Below are 23,591 nucleotides of genomic sequence, written 5' to 3' on the forward strand. Positions count from 1 at the left end.
CCATTGAAAGCTTGAACTGTGTTTGCCTGGATTTGAACAATGCATAAAATGTTGAACACGGAAGGACAGAATCCTAGATAAGTGCTATGGAAACGTTAAAAAAAAGCTTACGAGGCTAGATCGAAGCCACCGCTAGCCAACACTGACCATAATACTATCCATCTAATTTCCACACATAGGACTATGCTTAAACATAGTAAACCATATGTGAGGGAAATAACTGTATGTTCGGATGATGCTATAGAAAAACTTAAAGGTCCTGTTCTTCGTGATCCCATTTTTCAAACTTTAGTTAGTGTGTAATGTTGCTGTTAGAGCATAAATAATACCTGTAAAATTATAAAGCTCAAAGTTCAATGCCAAGCGAGATATTTTATTTAACAGAAGTTCCCTTTCAAAGCCTACAGCGAACGGCCGGTTTGGACTACATCCTGGTACATCCTGCTTTAATGACGTCAGTAGAACAGTTTGTTGACTAACCTCCGCCCACAAGAATACGCAAAAAAGGCGGCGTGGTCTTGTTGCTCCCTCGTGGAGAAGAGGAAGTGTTGCGTTCGGTTCGGTTCAGTTGCGTTTGTCGCCATGACGCTGTTATTTTCATCCCGGAGTCAAATCACCTTTGTCTGGCCTTCAGGGGCTGTAGTTTGAGCGCGTTCATCTCCCCGTTATGGTAAGAGGCGTGACCTTCCTGGGCAACGTGCCCTAAGCTGCTGTCGAATCACAACACGGGAACCGCTGGCACAATCAGAACTCGTTACGTATTTCTGAAGGAGGGACTTCATAGAACGAGGAAATTCTCTGGCCGTTTTGAGGACAGTGAAAACAGCGGTATACAGATAAGTAAATTGTGTGAAAAATACTGTTTTTTTTTTACACATGAAACATGAACACATGTTATATTGCACACTGTAAACAATCAAAGCTTCAAAAAAACACGAAAAACGGGACCTTTAAAGGATGTTTTTTAATGATGTGGATATTTATATAACTACAGAGACAATAACGGACTATTTAAACTTTTTTTTGTTGACAATGTACTTACTAAGAAGAAGGTTACTGTTTATCCTAATAACAAACCATATATAACTAAAGAACTGTATTATCAAGAAAAAGTTTGCGTTTAAGAATATGCAGGGTTGAAAACTATACAAAAAGAGCTTAACTGTCAATTAAAGGAAGCAGGGGGACAACAGAAGTATATTATGGAACATCAGTTTTCCTCTTCAAATTCTAAGGAATTTTGGAACACAATGAAGGCTGTTACTAATATGGAACCAGAGAGACCACATTAAAGCCCCGTTTCCACCAAAATTACCCGGAATAATTTGTCCCTGGAACTTTCTTCCCAGGAACTCTTTTCCCCTCAGACCTGCTGCTGTCTGCGTTTCCATCGGGGTCTAAAGTACCATGAAGATTAGTCCGGTGACGTAGGACTGTGCACGACTTTCCAGAGCCCACTGGATTTCGTCTTCCGCAAATAAACGTAATAAAGTCTAAAATTCGTCGTCGGTCCATCGTCGCAATTTTTAAACTCTGTTGTTGATTCGAATAGCAAACAACTCTTACTGTGTGCACCGCAACAGACTTTAAGGTCGAAATAAAATGCTGTGTGAGCTCAACCAATCAGCATGTTCAGCGCCCTAAGTTCCTGAACTTTGAAAAAGTACTACCTCGCGAGCAGGGCCTTTTTGAGGGGGAAATCTTTACCTAGGGGGAACTTTATTTAGGGGGAACTTTATTTAGACCCCGGTTCCTGCAGTCGAAACACACAGAGTATCACCCCCTAGTTCCTGGGGAAAGTTCCTGCGGTGGAAACGCGGCTATAGATACAATAGATGATTTACAGAAGGCTAATGAATTGAATGATTTTTATCTTCGGTTCCAAGACTTTTAAAAACTTGTGCTGTAGAACTCACTCTGGTGTGGGGTATGCTCTTTCAGTGTTCATTGGATTCAAATAGAATCCCTGCACTCTGGAAAAAAATCAGAGAACAACGATTTTAAACCCGTAGCACTAACTTCAATTGTAATGAAATGCTTTGAGAAATTCATTGTGTCCATATTGAAAAGTGAATTATCCTCGAAATTAGATCCATGGCAGTTTGCCTTTAAAGAGGGAAGGAGTGCGGAAGACGCAGTAGGAAGTATTATCCATTTAGTTTCTAAACATTTGGAGGACTCAAAGGCATATACACGCCTTCTTTTTATTGATTTTAGCTCAGCTTTTAACACTGTACAACCATATTTATTATGTAAATTCTTATATTATAAGATGGTTTTCTTCTTTCTTAATAGGTAGAACTCAACCGGTTAAAGTCAATAAGATGATCTCTGACTCTCAATATATTAGTACAGGAATACCTCAAGGGTGTGTGAGCTCTCTAGTCCTTTTCACATTGTACAAAGATGGCTGTGTGAGCAAAAGTAACAACAATCATATTGTGAAATTTAGTGACGACATTATATAAAGATCAAGACATCTAGTCCTACTGCTCTGAAATCAATCAGTTTATAGAGTGGTGTGATGCCCACTATTTAATTGTGAATGTGAAGAAAACTGAGGAGATGATATTCGATCTGAAGTCAATTGGTGATCATAGCCCTGTATATATTCATAACATTCCAATAACACAGGTGTCTTCTTATGAATACCTTGGTGTTTACCTTGATTGTTCTCTTACGTGGTTAGTTCATGTTGACAGTTTGTGAATTAGGTTACAGCAAAGATTGTATTTTTTGAGAAGGCTTCGATTTTATGGGGTCAGTAGAAACATCATGATGTTGTTTTTTGAAGCTGTTTTAGAAAGTGTGATTAGTTACGGAATACACTTTTGGTACGGTAATTTGACAGTAGAGCTGAAATCTAGGCTTGGACGTCTTATTCAAACAGCCATGAAAATCATGGGCAGGATAGAACCTCTTTATCTCCAAAGGCTATATGAAAAGTCTATGCTAAGGGAGGCAGATAAGATTCTGCATGATACAACACACATCTTGAACTGTGAGTTTGTAATGTTGCCATCCGGCAGGAGATTAAGAATTCCAAGATGTAGATTGAAACGGTTCAAGAACTCGTTTATTCCGTGTGCAATTAAGTTATTAAATAATATTATGTAATGTTGTGCTATTTTGTAAATATGTTTTATGTGATGTGATGGTTGTATTTTGGAACCTAACACAAATTTCCCTCTGAGATAATAAAGTATACCTTGACCTAATGTGCAGCTGCATTGTAACACACACACACATACAGTAGCCTGCACACACACAGAATCATTCAGTAGCACAGAAATGTAAATGTCAACACTGTTCTGTGATTATCAGTAAAAAAGCTTGGAAACTGAAAAGTTCTAGCATACATTTCTTAGTAGTTAAAACCGACAGCTTCACTAGTAGAGAGACGCTGCCAGGTAGAATTAATTCATGCCATCGCTCTCTCATTAATGCATTCATATAAATGTAATTTTTTATGTGCTGCTTTATCTGTATCTGATTTAGAACTAGCAGAAATCTGTGAAAAATACAACGACCCAATGACAAAAGAAGTGATAAAAATAAGCTGGTAGGAGCTATACCATTGTGGGTAGAGCTATGTCATATGCCATATCTGTGCACAAGGAAACCCACGTTCGAGTCTCAGCTCGAGGTTCAGGCTTATTTATTCATTAAAGTGTTAGTTCACCCAAAAAGGAAAATTCTGTCATTAATTACTGACCCTCATGTCGTTCCAAACCTGTAAGACCTTAGTTCATCTTCAGAACACAAATTACTCCTGCGTCAGCATCACATGCATCTGTCGTGGTGCTCACGTGAACAACATCGGCCAATGGAGAGTCGGCGACTGTCGTAGACGCAAACTGTGTAGGAGACTGACACAGATGAGAAGAAATTGTTGCATAAAGCTATTATTTTTGTTTGTTTTCTGCGACACAAAAATGGACAATTTTAACTATGTCTTTCCTACCTTTCTGGGCCTTGAAAGTGGTAATTAAATAGCTGTCTATGGAGCGGTCAGAGAGCTCTCGGATTTCATCAAAAAATATTTTCATTTGTGTTCTGAAGAAGAACGAAGGCTTTACGGGTTTGGAACGACATGAGGGTGTGTAATTAAAGGGGGGGTGAAATGCTGTTTCATGCATACTGAGCTTTTTACACTGTTAAAGACTTGGATTCCCATGCTAAACATGGACAAAGTAAAAAAAAAAAAAAGTTGGACGTTTGATGGAGTATTTCTGTGCTAAAAATACTCCTTCCGGTTTCTTATAAGTTTCGGAACGTTTTTTTTTTTTCGATTATGGGTCTATCTGACGTCACATAGGGCGGAATATCCTTGTACGGGCTGTACGGACTCTTCTCCCGGAAGGGCGTGTGTGCGCGACTAGAGCGAGAGAATAAACACTTTAGGGAAGCCGGCTGCGCTGCAGTCACAGGACTTCACGAAATCAACAATGTCACCAAAGAAGTGTGTTTTTGGTTGTCAGGGCAAGACAACCCTGCACAGCTTCCCAAAGAACCCAGCGTTAATGGGACAGTGGATGGAGTTTGTTTTTCCGGAGCAGCAATGCAGTTGTGCAAGTGTTTTTGTCTGTTCCCTGAATTTCTGCGACGATGGTTTATAAACAAGGTACAGTTCAACTCTGGATTTGTAGCTCGTCTAATGCTGAAAGATGGAGCGGTCCCAGCGATTAAGGTTCACGGTCGTATGTGAAGGAAGCAGGTGGTGATAAAAACTGCTTCAAATGTCTTTGAGTTGTTAGCTATCGACTCGTTCATTCAAATGCGCTACTATTCCATTGTTTTTCTATGTAAACACGCATTAGTCTGACGCATTACTCTATAGGTACTCAAGATTGACATGAGATTGACTGAAACTGAGTGTTTCACACCCATTTAATGGCAGAATTCAAATTTTGGGGTGAACTAACCCTTTAATGACGTCTTCAGTGACAACTTTCATCGCATTGACTTTAAATAATCTGAAGTCGTTCAACCCCTATTATAGACTCATCAAAAATATAAGACTCAACATCAAAAATAGATAAAACCAGATTATAGGTTTGAGAACATTATTTGTTAAGATTAATTGTTAATATTCTGGGCTTGAGGTGAGGTCTTGATTAAGCCGACAGGACCAGGTGCGAGCAGCCACTGCATGTTGGTAAAGCTGATAATCTCTAGCAGTAATGATGATTTTGGCCTTCACTGGCCTCCAATTTGCAAACACACTTACTCACACTGCTTATCTGAGACTGTTGAGGCTGTGACGTCACAGCCAATGATATGTGAATGTCTGACTGAGCGGGTCAGGAGGGAGTGCGTGTGCGTCCAGATGCCCAGTTGTCCCGCTGGATGGGTGGTCACAGCTTTGGAGAGATTAAGAGGATGCTGATGATTTTTGGAATGCCTGTTTTCTTGCCCTCCAGGTCTTCAGGAAACCCTCCCTTAATGCGAAGCGAGAGCACAGCGAAAGAGTGCGCTTTACGTCAAGGGCATTCAAACCGATATTTTCCACATTCAGCTGGAGTAATACAATATGTGTGAAACACATACACAGGCCGTCTTGCACTAAAAGTAGCTAATTGATACTGCAGAGAGCCGTCAGACGGGAAGCTTGTTCACAGACACGTTGTACACGTAAATAAGTTAATGGGGATGGTCTGGAAAGTCAAACACAACGATCCAGGCTCCTTAAGACATCTGGCATGCCGAGGCTGTCATTGATACTAGCCTGAGGTATGACGGGAATGGGAAGGAGGGGAAGGAAGACAGCTGATTCGGCACTACAGCAAAAGCAGACGATCGTACTGATCGTTACATATACCAATATGTTATTATATATAAAAACTAAATTATATACACTACCATTCAAAAGTTTGAGGTCAGTTAGATTAGATAAATTGATTAAAAGTGACAGGAAAGACATGTATAATGTTACAAATATTTTTTTTTTCAACTTTCTAATTATTAAAGAATCCTGAAAAAAGTGATGTGGGGAAGGAAGACAGCTGATTCGGCAGTCCACCATGAGTGGGTGTTGTACTGCCCTCTGTCTGGTTTTATCTTCCCTCTCGTTCTCATCGGCCTCAATCTGGCTGTCTTTCAGCCGAGGTGTAATGTAACTGCCAGCTAAAGCCTCTGGAACTCTGCATTCAGGGCACAGCAGTGCAAGAGCCGGGAAAATGCGAATTGTGCTATGAAAGGTGATCCGCACTGAATTATGGCGCAGTGTCTCGCTTTACAGCGGAGATTATACCTTAATCAGCCAGTGTGAGGAAACCAGAGATGGCCGACTGTCTAGTGTCTCCAGGGACCCTGACCGCATGTCAGTCCCTGTCCCAGACGTTGTATGTGCTTGAGACGTGTTAAAATGTTTATGTTGCTTGCCTCAGCACATGTAACACGGGATCATGATACCGGGACTCACTCATTCTCTCCCTCCCCCCGTCCTTTCTCACTCTCCACAAAATGCCACTGGTCGGATTAGGGGTTACTGTATTATCTGTTCATCCTCAGGCACCTTATCCCTGCAGCATTTTAGTGTACAACCTGCAGATCCAACTCCTTAAGCTCCTAGTGAACTGTCTGGCGGTCTACTGTCTACATACAGTACAGTAGGTACCAGTGGCAGTGTGGCCAACTCAGTTTGACGACTGGTCCACCCAATCAAATGAGACACGAAAAATGTTTTTATTTAAATTCTGAATTGATTATATATTGCATAGAAAACGTGCAAAAGGCGGTCCCTTTATAATCAATAAAAAGCTGTCGCTCATCTTTGTTCATCACAATCTCACAAATTTTCGTTATAATTAATGAAGCTGTCTACACTGCACAATGAACCTCTTATTTTCATAATGTCTACACGTTGTTATAATGAGAGGATTTGTGACTGTGCAGAACTTAGCACTGGATAAAAACTCCAGCTATGAGTGTTGAGTGGATTCTAACTTAAACCCCTCTGATTGGCTATTGTGTTCAAGAAATTAGGAGACATGCCTGTGATTGGCTACATTGCTCAACACTGCAAAAACACTTTGTAAATAGAAACCTTTGATGCTTTCCAGAGCGCAGATAGAGATACGTACTGGATCTTTTGCCAAATTGCCAAAATGCTATTATTACGGGGAAAAATTACCCTAGACCAGCAGTTATGAGCAGCTTTTCCCTCTAAAAACGTTCAGAAGCAGCAGCAGGCAGTGATTTGAGTGAGCAGTTCCACGTTAGTCTAATATCCGTGGCCAGGGGAAGGCTCAGCCTTACACACACTCTGCCAATGATTATTTAGCTTAGTTTATTGTTCTTATTCTGTTCATTGGTTATTTTTTTATGAATGTATTTTGTTTTCATGAAACATTTGGCTAACAATGAATTACATTTAACTAATCTAAATTCTAGGGCTGGGTATCATTCTAAAATTTTAAAACCAAACCAATACCGATACCTTGACTTCGATACTGGTTCCGGAACGCTACTTTTTTCAATACCAAATTTATTTTTCTGTTTTAACAAGATTACATTACCTCAAAAAAAAAAAAACAGTTTGTTGACTTTTTTTTACAGACTCAGGGTGTAGGGTACTGGGGGGCTGAATATATGCCTCGAGCTAAAGTGCACACATAAAGCTTGCCACAAAGCACTGTAAAAATGTACAAATGTAAAAATAGCAAGGAGACATTCATTGTAATTGTTTATTAATAAAGTAGTGTTTTCTGACTCCATGTTGGGCTGCAAAGATTAAGTTGACGATGCTGACTCGTCATCTCTGCAGTAGTGAACGCACGCGTGTGCACCTACAGAGGGAAATGTGCCTTTCATTTGGATTACAAAATCAAAGTATTTGTTTTCTATTTGATTAGACATAGATATTTCAAGCTTTCTATAGGCCTATTTCTCATGTCTGTGAGGTACGTATATGCTGAGTTTCGGTTCATTTATGTGACGCGCTGTAGTTCTCCTTGCAGTCAAATACGGAGAAACTTTCTGCTCTTTAGTTTATTCTGTGCACTGTCAAGTGCTTCAGATTTGTCGTGTTGTCGGTCTTAGTAGCAATTATCTTGTTGTGAATAATGCATTGCATGCTGTTGGCATCGAGCCTGGAGAAATGTGTCCACACTTTTGATCTTTTCCACATCTTTTACATATATGTGGGTTGGGACGCTTAACTTTACCCCCTATTTACACTGCACATGTCTGCAGCACATCACGGCTCCGACGAGGTTTAGTTCTGTCCAACAGTAGGATTGACTAGAGTGGACGCTATCAGCTCCGGTGGTCATGTCAAAGCCATAATGCACCGCAGACAAGGTTACACACTACAGACTCGAGCCGCGTCCTTGGGCATAAACAAATGTTTTTTTAAATGTTTTTTTCCACCACAGCCAATCATGCTGCATACTTATTGGCTCACTGACAGTCATGAGATTAACCCCTTAGGTATTGAAATTTGGTATTGAATGACAAGACCTTTTACGATACTCGATAGTATCGAGGCAATTCGGTCGGTACTTAAAAAGAGATGAGAGATGGATTCTGAGCGCTGTCTAGGAGTTTTTTTTGGCTGCCTAATTGGGTTTGAGCGGTTAAATACACATAAGTATGTCAAAATATCCGTCTTTGCCAGTAAACACAGCCATTTATGTCTTAAGTGAATGTAAATAGTTGAGAAAGAAAAAGCATGTGTAAAGCTAGGTTCAAATTGTACGATTCTGGCCATGATTGACAAATTTTTGTCCAAAATCTTACGTCTTTGATCGTTAGTTTGACATGTTCGCCGACAGCCGATTAATGACCGACCATTGCGATCAAATCTTACTTCAGATGAAATTCTGGCAGTGTCAGACGTTTTGAGGTGCAGTCCTCCAGTATGGCTTCTACTATGACAGCCATCCAATAAAAAACCAATAGGAGTACAGATCCTTATGACGCAATTAGTGTGACAACAACAAACCACCACTAGCTCCACATACACACGTCGTCATTTTTTTCAGTTTTCTTTTCTAAGCAAAGCCATGATCAAAATTAATGCAAGAGATTGTTTTTGTTTGCTAGATACCATTTCTATCCCGCATGTAAATGCAGCTCACAGTTACCTAATGTGTCACGGATTGATGATGTAAAACTCCAGGCGAGTCTTCTTGTGTGTGTCTGTTTTTAACGTGTCTCTGCCCCAAATTCTGACATCAATGACAACTGAGATCCTACAGTGTGACATTGCTTACATCTGAAATCAGGTTCGTACAGTCTGACAAGTAACAGTCGTCAGAGGCGGACAGTAGTGAAGTATTTTTACTTTCCAAGTAATTTTATTTTTCAAGCATATGTACTTTATCAGTGTTCTTCTTTGGAAAACTTTTACTTCACAACATTCCAAAACATAATATTGTCATTTTTACTGCACTACGTTTCATATTGTATATCATTTAATACTTATTCACATAAAAAATGTAGTACTGTATACTTTTACTCAAGTAAAAGTAATTCTATGTTTTACTTAAGGACAAGTAAGAAAGGACTACATTTTTTATTTAATTAAGTATTAAAGGTTAAAAAACGAAAAACTTTAATTTATGAAATGTTGTGCAGTCAAAAGTACGACATTATGCTTTGGAATGTAGTGAAGTAAAAGTTTTCCAAAGAAAAACAGTGATAAAGTACATATACTTGAAATATGTACTTGAGTAGAATGTAAAAATACTTCACTACTGTCCGCCTCTGACAGTCGTAAAGGACTTTTTTAAATCGTACAGTGTGCACCCTGCTTTACAGTGTATTGGATCCGTGCATTCAGTCTTAAAGTGACAGCTGCCTAATAAAAGGCCGTCATTAATATTGATCAAACAACAAATGATATAGAGAGAATCACTCACTGCTCTTGACTAAATCACTTTTGTAACTTTAATCCAAATATTTGATTTACACAGTGAAGACTAAGGAGTGTTTTTTTCTTTATACAATTTATGTAGTATATTTTTCATGGTCTATTTCATTGTACTTTTGTTTTCCTATACAGTATGCTTGTAATTTGTTTCTTTGTTCTTATTTTACCACTGTTTACTTGTCTTCAGTAAACTTGCTTTTCAGTACGGAGTACAATGCAGTTGGTTTATAAATGTGTGTTTAATTTTTTTAATAATACTTTTATTCAGCAAGGTGGCATTAAGGCCATCAAAAGTGACGGTCAGAAAGACATTTATCATGTTAAAAAAATTGGTTTTAAATCAATTCTGTTCTTTTCAACTTTCTTTTCATCTAAGTATCCTGAAAAAAGCTTATCATGTTTTCCACAAAAATATTAAGCAGAACAACTGTTTTCTGCATTGATAATGATAAGAAATGTTTCTTAAGCAGCAAATCATCATATTATAATGATTTCTGGAGGATCATGTGACACTGAAGACTGGAGTAATGATGCTGAAACTGCTGCTTTGCCATTTACAAGAAAATGTAATTAAAATATGTTTTTAAATTGCAATAATATTTCACAATATTGCTGTTTATACCTTGTCTGGCTATCACCAGACCAAGCTTAATTTAAGATTGAACATTGGTCTGGGGAGTCTGCTATGTATTTTTTACTGCACAAGAGGCGTGATAAACTAGCATAATTAAAATGACTCTGTACGCAGTTGGATAGTCCTTCAACCAATCAGACCACAAGAGGCGTGATCAACGGGCAACGACCCATCGCTTCTCTATCCGTCATCGTGTTACACCTGCCAATAGCGCGCCAGTTGGATAAGCCAGTCTGTGATTGGTTCCCGCAAAAGTGTAACAGAAGCAGTAGAAATTAATGTACAGGTTTCCAGCTGCAGGGTGAAATCAAATCGCCGGCAGATCAGGACGGGTTTACCCAGTCTAGTTTATACAGTATTTTTGATATCAAATAATTTTTTTGATTGAATAAAATGTTTTCTATGCAAGCAGATCTCTTGGTTTTGAAAATGTTTAGTCTAAAATTGTGCATAATCATGGTCATGCTTAACTCTGGCCATCTCCTTCCAGATCATAACTATACTTCCTTTAAATTTCCTGTCTTGCAGAAGAGCACCAGTCGAACCTATTGAGTATCCAGTGCAGCCATGGGCTGGACACAGGGACCCCACGCACTACCCAAACCCGCAGTCAGGCTACCTCCCCAGCTACCCTCCCAGGGATAACTACCCTCACCCGGTGGACCCTCGGCAGAACGACTCAGGGTTCTATCACCCTCCTCCGCAGCAGAGAGGCCCCCTTCGGCAGGACGTACCCCCTTCTCCCACCATACCCCTCCGAGGCCCTCGCTACGACACCATGAACCGCGGAGGCTACCGCAACAGCAGCCCAGAGCGCTACGCGTACGGAGAGGCCCGACACTCGGACCCGAGACAGAAGAATCCGATGACGGCGGCTGTTTAACCTCAACATTTTCTTTTTACCCAGTGTACGATGTTTAAACACCAGTGTGCCCACCATTATGGGCAGGTGTTTACACCTTTTTTTACTAACAATTTTGCTGCGTAATATCCTCTCTTAATAGCCACAGCTACATCTTAGAGTCCTGATGCAGCATTTGCAGGGACAGTGATCCATATGTAACTCAGTCCCACTCAGACGGTCCCTCCATATGTTTGTGCGTCTGTAGGATGAATGTTGGACTTCAGATGATTGGCTATATACAGTTATAAACACATTCCAGCACCACTTTTATTGGCACATTATTGTACAATCTTTAAAATGTTATTTTGAAACTGTGGTATATGTATACTAATGTGGGTCTGCTTGCACGTTTAATTATGAAAGGGAGTTATTTTAGAGCACTCCATATATTCTGTGTGAATTTAGCTTTTCTATTATGGAAGGATATTATGCAAAACAACAATGTGCCACTATGAACAGCAGCTTATAATATTTACTTTTTTACATGCATAACAGAAAGTATAACGTTTCATACTGAGAATCATCATTTTTGAAATGTTTTGTAAAAAATGCCACAGTGCATTGTAGCATTTATGATAATTGTCCTGAATGTGAAGTCATATAAACAGAGGAAGATGAAGAAAAAGAGGTTGTTTTTCAGGAAAAGGAAAGGAGAGTCTAAAGAACCTCTGACACAGAGGAAGGATAAGAACCGCACGTCTTCCTGGGCTTTTCGGTGTTCCCACCTGAATCCTCACCTATGAATGGGCTGCCCCAAAAAATGGGATTTGTTTCTTTACTTTTTTGATCATGTTTAATGATTTCACATGTATTTTGGTACAAAAAAAAAACTCTCTCTGCATTCAGAGTTCAGGCAACATGATAAATAAAAGTATTATTGATTGTAGTATGTGATAATCATGTGAACCTCCTATGTAACTTTTTACAAAACAGAATGATCTGTGCACCTAGTATCACTGTATTCATTAATACCATGTCCAAAATGTTGTCTTTTATGTAACACATTTTCAATAAATATGCATTTGAAACAATTAAGTCGCTATATTTGTCATTTTAAAACTTTGAAACTTACCTCTAGCTGCTTATTTGAGGAGAAGAAGCACTGAAGTAGACGAATAGTCCTCCAGTACGATTCAATTTAATCTCCCAGCCCCCTGATAAAAACTCTACCTGCATGTGTGATAATAGATGGCTGCAAATTAACACAGCAGTAATTATCAATTAAGATGAAGAGGTGATATGCATCTGTGATTATGGTCCAATTTTTTACATTTGAGATGAAATTCGGGCTATTGGAGAATGAAGAGTTTCATGTGATAATTACAAAGGCCGCACACCACATTATCTGCTCTGGATTAATTAGAGCTCTGTGCAGAAGAGGAGAATGTTGGGAGAGAATGAAGCATTAGCGTATGTAACGACAGTTACTGAATGAGGAGAATGTTGGGAGAGAAAGAGGCATTAGGGTATGTAACGACATTTGCTGAATGGAGTCATTTCAGACCACTAGCGGCATCAAACGACATTACAAAACATATGACTGTTTTCAAGCAGGTTTCACAAACACACTCTTTTCCGTCCCAAATTCCACCATTGGCTAAGCAAGAAAATTGACAACTCAAGGTCAATGAAACAACTAAGCAGTAATGAAAGCGTTACAGTTTTTTCAATTGTTAAATTGACTTAGGGCCCTATTTTAACGATCTAAGTGCATGGTCTAAAGCGCACGGCGCAAGTGCAATTAAGGTGTGTCCGAATCCACTTTTGCTAGTTTAACGACGGGAAAAATGGTCCCAGCGCATGATCTAAAATGGTTGTCCCTATCAGAGTCTCATCTTCCATTCCCTTTAAAAGCCATTTGTGCTTGCGCCATGGGGGATTCGCTATTTACATTGCGGAATTTGTGAGTGGAAAAACTGAAAGCTTCTCCGGAGGAATCCTTTTATTTTTAATATTTGGCCTGTTTGTGTGGTGCTGTACTACCTTTGCAACTGTCTTGATAGAGTCGGGTATGTAAAATCTTTGAAGTGACTCCCATGACCGCAGAATTGTGACGAATATTGATCTAGAGTGACATACAATTCGCATGAAATTCGTACTGTTCAGACAAGTATCGGATTTAGGACCACATATGGAAGTTTCTTTTCGTCCATGTTTGATGATTAATATGCATGTCCTCATCAGGAGGGAACAAACATTTGAGAGTACGAGGAGGCCATCATACTGCGTCACCTGTGTGTGTAACAAGCAGAGTGGACGTGCGTTGTGCACCCGCCCTTTATGCGCATATTACTAATGTCCCCTTTAAATAACACAAAAAAATACTGCACAATCGACTTTAGACCAGGTTTTTGTTGGTCAATGGCGCAGTCATTTTCAGTTGCCTCAAAATAGCAACACTCCAACAATGCGCCTGAACAGCCCGCCCAAATGGGCGCAAATGCATTTGCTGTTTAAATTATTTGTATTCTTTGTAAGTTGTTGGTTAAAAACGTTGTGTCTAAAATGCTTTGGAGAAAATCTTAAATAAAATGAAACAAACATTGTCATCGTCTTCTCATCCTCAAGTTGTTCAGACTCATAAGTCTTTTTCTGTCAAACACAAAAAGAGTTATAAAAATAGCAACATTTACAAATTTCGGCAGTTAAAAGAGAGAAAGAAGTCCCACTGCTCCGCAGCTATATTAGAATCCCCAAAGCAGCAGTTGAATAATAATAATAATAATAATAATAATAATATTTATAATTATTATTATTATAAGAATAAAGTGTATAACAGTAAAAAAAATCATATTTATGCATAAAAATGACAGAATATACATAACGACCCTGATTATTTATTTTTGTGTATTTGAAATTTTCCCTAATATATGATGGAAATCCGTCAATTTTTGCAACGTCGCCTTGTACGCTCACTAGGCCTGTCACGATAACTACTTTTTGTTGTGCGATATATTGCCCCAGAATAATTGTGATATGCGATATTATTGTCATTTTAAGACCATTTTACACCACTGAATAATCATAATATAACAGCATAATAATGCAAGTAGGCCTGCACACTTTCAAATGACAATGATTTAGCAGTCAGATATGGCCTGTTGAGGTATCTGTTTTTCTAGAGGCATGTTTGAAAAACTTCTTTTAACTTGAGTGTCCTGTTCCATGGAAAAACGGCGCAGTGGAATGCAAAAACATGTTCTCTATGAAAACGACTAGAGACTCGCAACTGCCGCATCCTGTGAGAAACTAGCTGTCAGCGTGCACCATTTCGTGCTGTCATGTTTATATTTGCACCAGTGGATTGCAGAAACTTGAGTGCCATTGCACTTATTCTTCCAAACTGTCTGTAGTTGTCAGGAAAACACTGTAACGACTCGAATGGCGCATTTTTCCGCCTGTCGATGTCCGCTCTGTATGAAGGAGCTGCCTGAGCCCCACGTTCGCAGAGGCAGCACGATTGGCAAAATGTCTTTGACATTTATTTTTGTGTAAACATAATGGGCAATATTTCGCTTCACCAAAAATTATCGAGGTCATGTATATCGTGTTATAAGTCGATATATTGACCATCGCGACAGGCCTAACGCTCACATGTTTGTTCCCTCCTGATGAGGACATGCATATTAATCATCAAACATGGACGAGAAGAAACTTCCATATGTGGTCCTAAATCCAATACTTGTCTGAACAGTCATATTGAATTCATGCAAATTTTATGTCACTCTAGATCAACATTCGTCACAATTCTGCGCTCACGGGAGTCACTTCAAAGATTTTACATACCCGACTTTATCAAGACAGTTACGAAAGGTAGTCGGTGGAAGGACGGGTCAGAACTCTATACAAGCAAAACATGTGGGCTTGTATCATAAATGTTTAAAAAGCTCTGTCCGCATCCTCCTCTTTTTATATGTTGCCTGCACTTCCGTATGACAGCGTGTCGTTGATGTCTTTTTATTGTTCTTTTGCGCATACGGGTCAGTCCAGGACCATGATCTGTTCGCACTGGAATCTGATATTGGCCACATTTAAAACAACAATGTGAACAGCTATACAAAACAAATCGGATATTAGATTAGATTAGATTAGATTCAACTTTATTGTCATTACACAAGTACAAGTACAAGGCAACGAAATGCAGTTTAGGTCTAACCAGAAGTGCAATAGCAGCAAGTGCAGGATATACAATGGATGCGTAAGTGCAGGACATGGATATGTACTGAATATGTATAAATATGTATAAATAGAGAGACGTTATTACTATAAACAGAACTGAATTTGCAGGTGAATATGTACAGTGAATAAATATACAGATGGCTATTACTATAAACAGAATTTACAGGTGAATATGTACTATGAATACAATATACAGATGGCTATTACTATAAACAGAATTTTACAGATAGAGGTATACAATAATATGCTAGGCTAATATGAGGAATAGCAGTGGATTAGGGTAGTGCAATAAATTATGGACAGAGCTATCCGGAAAAAAAAAAGTGTAAAGTGCAGTGGAAAGTGGTTGCATATTACAGTTAGAAGTACAGTGCAAAATGCAAATGTAAACATTGGTACTATAAATACAGTCGGCAGTGCAAATGAGCATAATCCAGTTAAGATATGGCAGTGTAAGATGCATATGTAAACAGTTGTTACTGTGATAAACAGTCGGTAGTGCAAATAACAAAGTGAAGGAAGATGTGAGGTAGGAGAGTTATCAGTTTATGAGGGAAGTGGATCAACGGGGGTTTGAGTTCAGTAAAGAGACAGCTCTGGGGAAAAAACTGTTCTTTAGTCTGCTGGTCCTGGTCCGGTGGATCCTGAAACGCCTGCCGGAGGGCAGGAGAGAAAACAGTCTGTGGGCTGGGTGAGAGGAGTCCTTGAGGATGCTGCGAGCTCGATGCAGACAGCGTTTCCTCTGGATGTGTTCGATGGCAGGCAGTGGAGTCCCTGTGATGCGCTGGGCAGTTTTCACCACCCGCTGCAGTGCCTTGCGCTCCGCAACAGAGCAGCTCCCATACCATACTGCCACACAGTTGGTCAGGATGCTTTCTATTGCGCAGCGATAGAAGTTCACCAGGATAGCCGAGGAGAGCTGATTCTTCCTCAGTGTCCTCAGGAAGAAGAGGCGCTGGTGAGCCTTCTTGACCAGGCTGGAGGTGTTGGTCGTCCACGACATGTCCGCCGAGATGTGGATCCCCAGGAACTTGAAACTGGAGACACGCTCAACAGCCATTCCATTGATGTGGATGGTGTCGTGTGTGCCTCTTGACTCCTTCCTGAAGTCCACGATGAGCTCCTTCGTTTTGGTGGTGTTGAGGAGCAGGTTATTATCAGCGCACCATGTGGCCAGGTGCTGGATCTCCTCCCTGTAGGCAGTCTCATCGTTGTTGCTGATGAGCCCGATCACCGTAGTGTCGTCCGCAAACTTGACGATGGAATTAGATCCATACACAGGCTTGCAGTCGGCGGTGAAGAGGGAGTAGAGAAACGGACTTAGCACACAGCCCTGTGGTACACCAGTGTTGAGTGTGATGGATGTGGAGCAGGTGAATCCTGAACGAACATTCTGGGGTCTGTCAGTTAGGAAGTCCAAAATCCAGTTACACATTGAAGTGTTGATGCCCAGGTCTCCAAGTTTGGCTATTAACTTGGATGGGATGACAGTGTTGAATGCTGAGCTGAAGTCAACAAACAGCATGCGTGCATACGTGTTCTTATGGTACAGATGGGTGAGCACAGAGTGCAGTGCCATGGAAACCGCATCCTCTGTGCTCCTATTGCTGCGGTAGGCAAACTGGTGTGAGTCCAATGTGGATGGTAGAGAGTCTTTTAGGTGTTCCAGGACCAGCCACTCAAAGCACTTCATGACGATGGGTGTGAGTGCTACAGGGCGGTAGTCATTAGGGCACCTCGGGTTAGAGTGTTTCGGCACTGGCACAATGGAAGTGCGTTTAAAGCATGTCGGTACAGCTGCTTGGGCAAGAGACAGGTTGAAAATGTCTGTAAAAACCCCAGCGAGCTGCTCCGCACATGCCCTGAGCACACGTCCAGGGATGTTGTCTGGTCCAGCAGCCTTGTGTGCGCTGATCCGGCTCAGTGCCTTGCAGACATCTGTGGAGGAGAGTGTGATTGGTGGGTGGTCAGCTGAGGGTTTGAGCTTGGTAATATTAGCATTAAATCGGAATTGAGCAGTGGCTCGCAGTGTGAAGGTATCCTAATTGTGCAAGTTTTGATTTGGATATCAAATGAGAAACCCCCCAATTTCCAATGAGCAAAGCGATAAAAAGCGAGTCATGCCGTCCCGAGAGGCATCACGGACATGGAGTTCACGAAAATCCGAAGTATCCCAGATAGCATACATTTCCAGGCCAACAATGGCACATATGGTTGAGTTCTGGCAGTGGCAATGGTCATATGGGCCATATAATAAAGCATTTTAGACTACATGAGTATTTTCTTCATTCTAGGCTAATATGATTTTGCATCTAGCAAAATGTGGATGTGGGTCAGAAACACCTCTGGCCCAAATATCAGTCATTGTCTGAGACATCTGGCCCAGATGTGGTCCACATCTGGTCCTGTTGAGTCCTTGCTGTCATTCCATGCGGTAGAATGTGGGAGATGTGGGCAATAACTGGGCCAGCTGTGATTTGCTATCTGGGATGTGTTCTTGATGTTATGCTTTTAGCTGCAAGCGCGAGAAAGAGTGCAAACCGAGAGAACTCTTCTGATTGGCTGTGCGTTGTGATTGATTGTATTGCGTCAAGACGTATTTGCTGCTTTCTTTGCTAGTGTTGATGATTTACAAGCTAATGATATTATATGTATAATTCCTCGGTTTTTATGCCCCTGTCTCCTTTTTATGGGAAAATAATGTCCCATATAATTTGTTCAAGGTTTGTATGTGGTTTGCGATGAGTTTTCGTTATTCTTGTGTGCGGATGGCTAATTTCTCTCAGAGGCAGAAAGTACGCCGCCATAATTGCCTAGACGTTCGTCTCTCCCAGAATCCATTTGGGATGTGTAATTATTGAAAATTATTATAAGGCAAAGTTTTAATTAGCATTTGAGGCCGCCGTAATTATACATTTCCATTTAGTGTGGCTGCACGCGCTGTCACGGCTGACAGCAGAGAGAGAGAGAGAGAGTCCGAGGTGCTTGTTTTGGTGGCAAAGAATCGTCTCCTATAGATATGCTGAATGACTCTGACACACTGCGATCAAATTATTGTGCTGTCATTCGTGCCACGCGTTCAGAGGCTTACGGATCATTTCTTAAACACGAGTCATTAATTTGATTCTAATTTAATTTCAAAAAAAGGTGATTAGACTTATGCGTAATGTTAGAGACGTTATTAGACTGAAGCTTTTGTTTTAGTTCTCTTCCTCCCTCTCACAATCTGTCTCTCATTTTAATTCAATATCAGGAAGTCTCTGGTTTGAAGTATTCGCAACCCAAGCAGTTCTTTGGTTTGAAGATTGTATCTTCTCAAACAGTGCAAGAGGGCGGAGAACTGTTCAAATGTGCCAGTGGAAATGTACTTTATATTGGAAGCAAGCGTATGAATGTTTTCTTCCTTTTGTCTGTGTGTGAATGCATGCTGGGAATCTGATTTATGACAGTTTTGACAGACAGTCTGGAGTTGTTTCCTCTCGTCCCTCTGTTCGAGCTTTACAGCTTAACGGCAGCATAAAAACACTCATTTTAACTTTTCCACGGCTCTGAGCTGAATGTTCAGTGTCGCCAGCGGTGCTTTTGTACTGTAGTTACTGGTGCTTAAAACCTTACATTTGTCTTTTGTGAGATTTCTGTAAATACAAACGCTTTCAAAAGCCCAAGTCACATTGACTCGACGCCGATTCTTGAGTACGGCAACAAAGCCTGCAAAACTGACAAAATAACAGATTATGTGCATATTAAGGAATCATTTTGAATCCGTTCCACTTGTTCAGAGGTATTCGCTTATCTTTGGGTGCAACCTCCATCTTCTACCATTTTCTCTCAGATAGGTGTTTTTTTTGTGCTTAGCTTTATCGGATACAAAAATAATGTCAAATATTTATAAATCTATTCACTTCAGTGAACAAATGAATTGAGATACAAGAAGCTCTCAGACTGATTTTCACCGCCCATCTATTGATTTGTCACCACAGTCTGATAGGTGTTAATGTCATAAGATTTTGACACACAAAAAAAATCATATTTTGAATATCACACATACATTGTATGCAGAAGCTATTTTTGTTCCTGGTGTTGCTAGCTTATAAGCTGACCAATTTAAAATGAGGAATGTTATCTAAAAATCCTAAACAGGCTCTGCTGAGAGTAGGTGTAAAATAAGAAATGTTGTGTGATGTTGTTGAACTCTAGAAAAGGTGAAATATGGAAAGAGGATTTTCAAGATTGACTTTAATATTTCCTGATTATTATTATTTACAAATGTCTCATGGTTTTGTCAAAATGTAATTTATAAATGAATGTATTTTTCCTTCTGTCCGGACATTGTAATGCTTCCCAAAAAGGTATTATTATTATTATATTATATGAGTTATGGGGCCAGATTTACTTACAGCTTGCCCTCTTCTGGCTGTAAAAAACTACTGTCAGGCTTTACTAAAGACACGCAGTGAAAAATTTGCGCTAAAAAGGCATGGACAGTTATTTTTGTGGCTGAACTAATTGCATTTATATTTGTAGGAGTTTCCCTTTCAGGCGCAAATATTTATGGGAGGAGAGTATTTAAATGAATCATGCAAGATTTGCACCATTATTTACTGCCCAAAAAAGCATGTTTTAAACCAGATGCTAACTGGTAGATTGCGTTGGTCTTTATGAAAATGATCCGGCTGCATCTGTGTTCATTAATTTGTGTGTCGCAGAACTTTCCACTCCCATCTGCGCTTTTATGGAATTGCGCTCTCATGCTTATTTGCCCTGTTTAGTAAATCTGGCCCTTGGTCAGACGACGAGTCGTCACACTGTAAAAGAAAAAGCTGTTTTTTTTAAGTACAATTTTTAAGTAAAATCAACAATGTTTAAGTCATTTCAACTTACATTACATTAAACTGACTTTAAAAAACGAGTTGAATCTTGTATAACTCATAAAAAGTTAAAGCAATGTAAAAACATATGTTGTCATAAATTAAAAATAAATTTAAAAAAAGTACAGTGCAGTGATAATAATAAGAGAAAATCAAAGGAAATCACACATTTGTAATTATCTCCAGTAATTATCTCTCATAAATATGAAGTTGAAATGTTGCTTTATTTTCAAAAAGATTGATAAAAGATAAAATTGTGGGACATGTTTTGTCTAAACATGAACCATTGTTTCTCCTTCCTTTCCTCTGGAATTAGACCCTAGACGTCCTGGAGATACGGAGGACACACGGTCACACCGCTGACCCGATAGCGAGCCGATGCCTGCGCCGTAAGGCTCACAGGAGTGCAAACCGGTGCTGACGACAGTATCACTGATACCACAGCCCTGAAAAATTATTCCCCATGAAGGTCACAGGCAGAGTATTAAGATGCCTGGCTCAGCCCTATTAAAGCACAGTTGCATCTGCCCGGTATAAATTCCATTTCCTGTCCTCGTATAAGTCTAATGGTGCTTGCAAACACCGTAGCAGCTGTTTCCCTTCTGGCTGAGGTTCCCTGCCATACCCACTCTTGACCCAAACATATTGTGCAGGGAGCAGAGGAATGGCCAGAAAGCAAGAACGAATTAGAGCTTGGGAAAGAGAGAGAGGGAGATTTCTGGCATAGTTTCATTTCCCTCTCTATTAGGCCTTTCAGGAATACAATATTCTCTTTGTCTCTTGAGGTTGGCCCACATTCCTAGAGTGGCTGAAGACTGTTGTGCTTTTTACTTCCTGTGGTCAGGCTAGCTGCCAAGGGTCTTATGATACAGGTTCGCCCAAAGCGTCCCGAGGGTCATGTCCTGGTTGGGAAAAACCTAAGACGCAGTATTTGGCCAAAAACACGCTGATTTAGATAGTGAGTGAATAGACAGTGATTGGAAATGGTCTTTAAAGCAGAGGAAGAAATAGCAGTGTGAATGTGACGTCTTATTTCGGAGTGCACGACTTTCTGCATCTAAACCGAGCAAGCTTTCATCACGTCTCGCACTTTCATCAAGGCTGATGTTATTTGTGAGGGAATTTGCGAGTTGATTGCAAAAGAGTCACAGAGGCAAGTTGCTTCATTCACTCGCTTCAAATGCAAAGAAACAAGAACAAATTGACCTGTATTCAGAAATCAAGCCTGATCTCATCTGGTTTGTTCTCGGCTGATTCATTCACTCAATCACTTAGTTCACACTTTTCTTCACCTCTCTCTCCCTCCCTGATTGTTAGACTGGTAATCCCTCCATTTTCTTGTTTTTGTCTTTTGAGAGGTGTTCCTGTACTTTGCTCTTCACAAAATGACTAAGATAAGCTCACAATCTTCCTTGTACATTTTAAACGTTGAAGTGACGACTTCCTCAATTAATTAAGGACAGAATTTGCTGGAAACAGTTAGTGTAACCTCAGCCAATTAATTTAAAAAGACCCTATTAAATAATTGGATTACCTGTTAGATATATTTCGCAATTGAAAATCTTTGCTGCGTTGGCCCAAGAATTATCACTGGAGAAACTGATGTTTTGGCCACATCATGTGTAGTTACGGCCCGGATTAATGACATTTGTCAGTTATTTGTCTTTTTTCAGTTAAGAAACTTGTCTAAACTAACATATTCTTTCAACCAAACATTTGGAGACTGTTATGCATGCTTTTATTTCTATTGGACCATTGTAATGCCCTATATTTAGGCATAAGTGTGTTGCATGTGTGCAAAATGCTGCAGCAAGTCTTTTAACTAATACCAGTAAAAAGGAACATAATAACACCTGTGTTGGTATCTCTTCATTTGCTCCCTGTAAAATATAGAATCCAATATAAGGTGTTATTTTTTGATTTAAAGCACTGCATGATCAGGCTCCAAGGCATATAAAAGATTTGTTAAACCTCTACCAATCTCATGATGGACGATTTGATTGTTTTTGTGGTGTATGATGTTATTTTATGTCTTTAATTATTACTACAGTTTTATGCTATTTTATGTACAGCATGTTTTATGGTTTTTAAAGTTTTTTGAAAGTGCTTTATAAATAAAGTTGAGTTACGTTGGATCAGCAGGGACTAAAGGCCCGTTCACACCAAGGATTATAACTATTACAAAAATTATAAAGTTTTACTAATAATTTTAATTCCACAGCTATAACGATAACGACACAGAAAAACAACATTGTTGGAATTACTTTCAGAAATAATTTTTCCAGTTGATCGATAAAGACATTAATATCCAGTCAACTGACATTAGAGCTTGAGCATTTAAAGCAGCGAATAACATGACTGCAGTGCGTGCTTATAATAAACAATGTCTGACACTAATATAGTTATTGTTATAGTTGATTGAAACAGGATACCGGAGTGGGACATATTGAAGGACACACCCCTTTTTATGGTGATAGCAAAGCCTCTTGAAGGAAAAGCCTGCAAGGTACGCAAAAAAAAAGTGCAACGCCTGCTAACGCTGTGGTACGCAGGGAAGGACACCAGAGGCCATTTTTTTGAATGTATATCAATTGAGGAGAGGCTTCACTATGCTGAATAAACTGCTTTTGGGAAAACAGATTCTCATTTAATGAATCGATAGCCCATCGGCTAATCTTCAACATGTTTGCTCTTAAACATTCTTTTTGGATTGATCTATTTTTAGAGTACAACGAGATTTATAAAAGAAATCTTTATATATAGGAAGACGGAACATTCCGATTACTTATGAATGGGAGAAAATGCAATGCCCAATATGGCGAATAAGCCCCACCTTCTAAATGAAAGAGCGAATCGTTGATTTGTAAAGTCATTGCGTTACTGCAGCTGCCGTTATAAGCTCCAGTTGCTATAGAAACAGACAGTGTTCTGAGACGCACTTAGAATTAAGCGTGCGCATTAGTCCAGGCTTAAAAATCCAGGGTTTTTTGTCATGATTTGAACGTTTATAAACTAAATTTATGAGACAGATGTTGTCAGATTTCATTGGTGATTTCAAATACGAAAATTAATTGTAAGCTTGGCAGACAGTTTTGGAGAATTTGATGTTTTCCCATTCAAATCATAGGA

General features: G+C 39.7%; 1 protein-coding gene across 6 annotated transcripts in view; it reads left to right on the forward strand.

Moving 5' to 3' along the window:
- pard3bb (par-3 family cell polarity regulator beta b) overlaps positions 1-12,448 on the forward strand; it is a 420,195-nt gene extending 407,747 nt beyond the window's left edge. For 2 of the 6 annotated variants that reach the window (XM_079821284.1, XM_079821283.1), the window contains exon 23: positions 11,040-12,448. In XM_079821284.1, coding sequence (XP_079677410.1) covers positions 11,040-11,394 — 355 coding nt within the window. In that variant the 3' untranslated portion in view covers positions 11,395-12,448. The remainder of the gene's footprint in view (positions 1-11,039) is intronic. The other 4 variants (XM_079821281.1, XM_079821280.1, XM_079821282.1 and 1 more) reach the window with 2 other exon arrangements.
- Positions 12,449-23,591: the final 11,143 nt, after the last annotated feature.

This window comes from Gobio gobio (genome assembly GCF_949357685.1).
Source record: "Gobio gobio genome assembly, chromosome: 7".
NCBI classification, from domain to species: Eukaryota; Metazoa; Chordata; class Actinopteri; order Cypriniformes; family Gobionidae; genus Gobio; species Gobio gobio.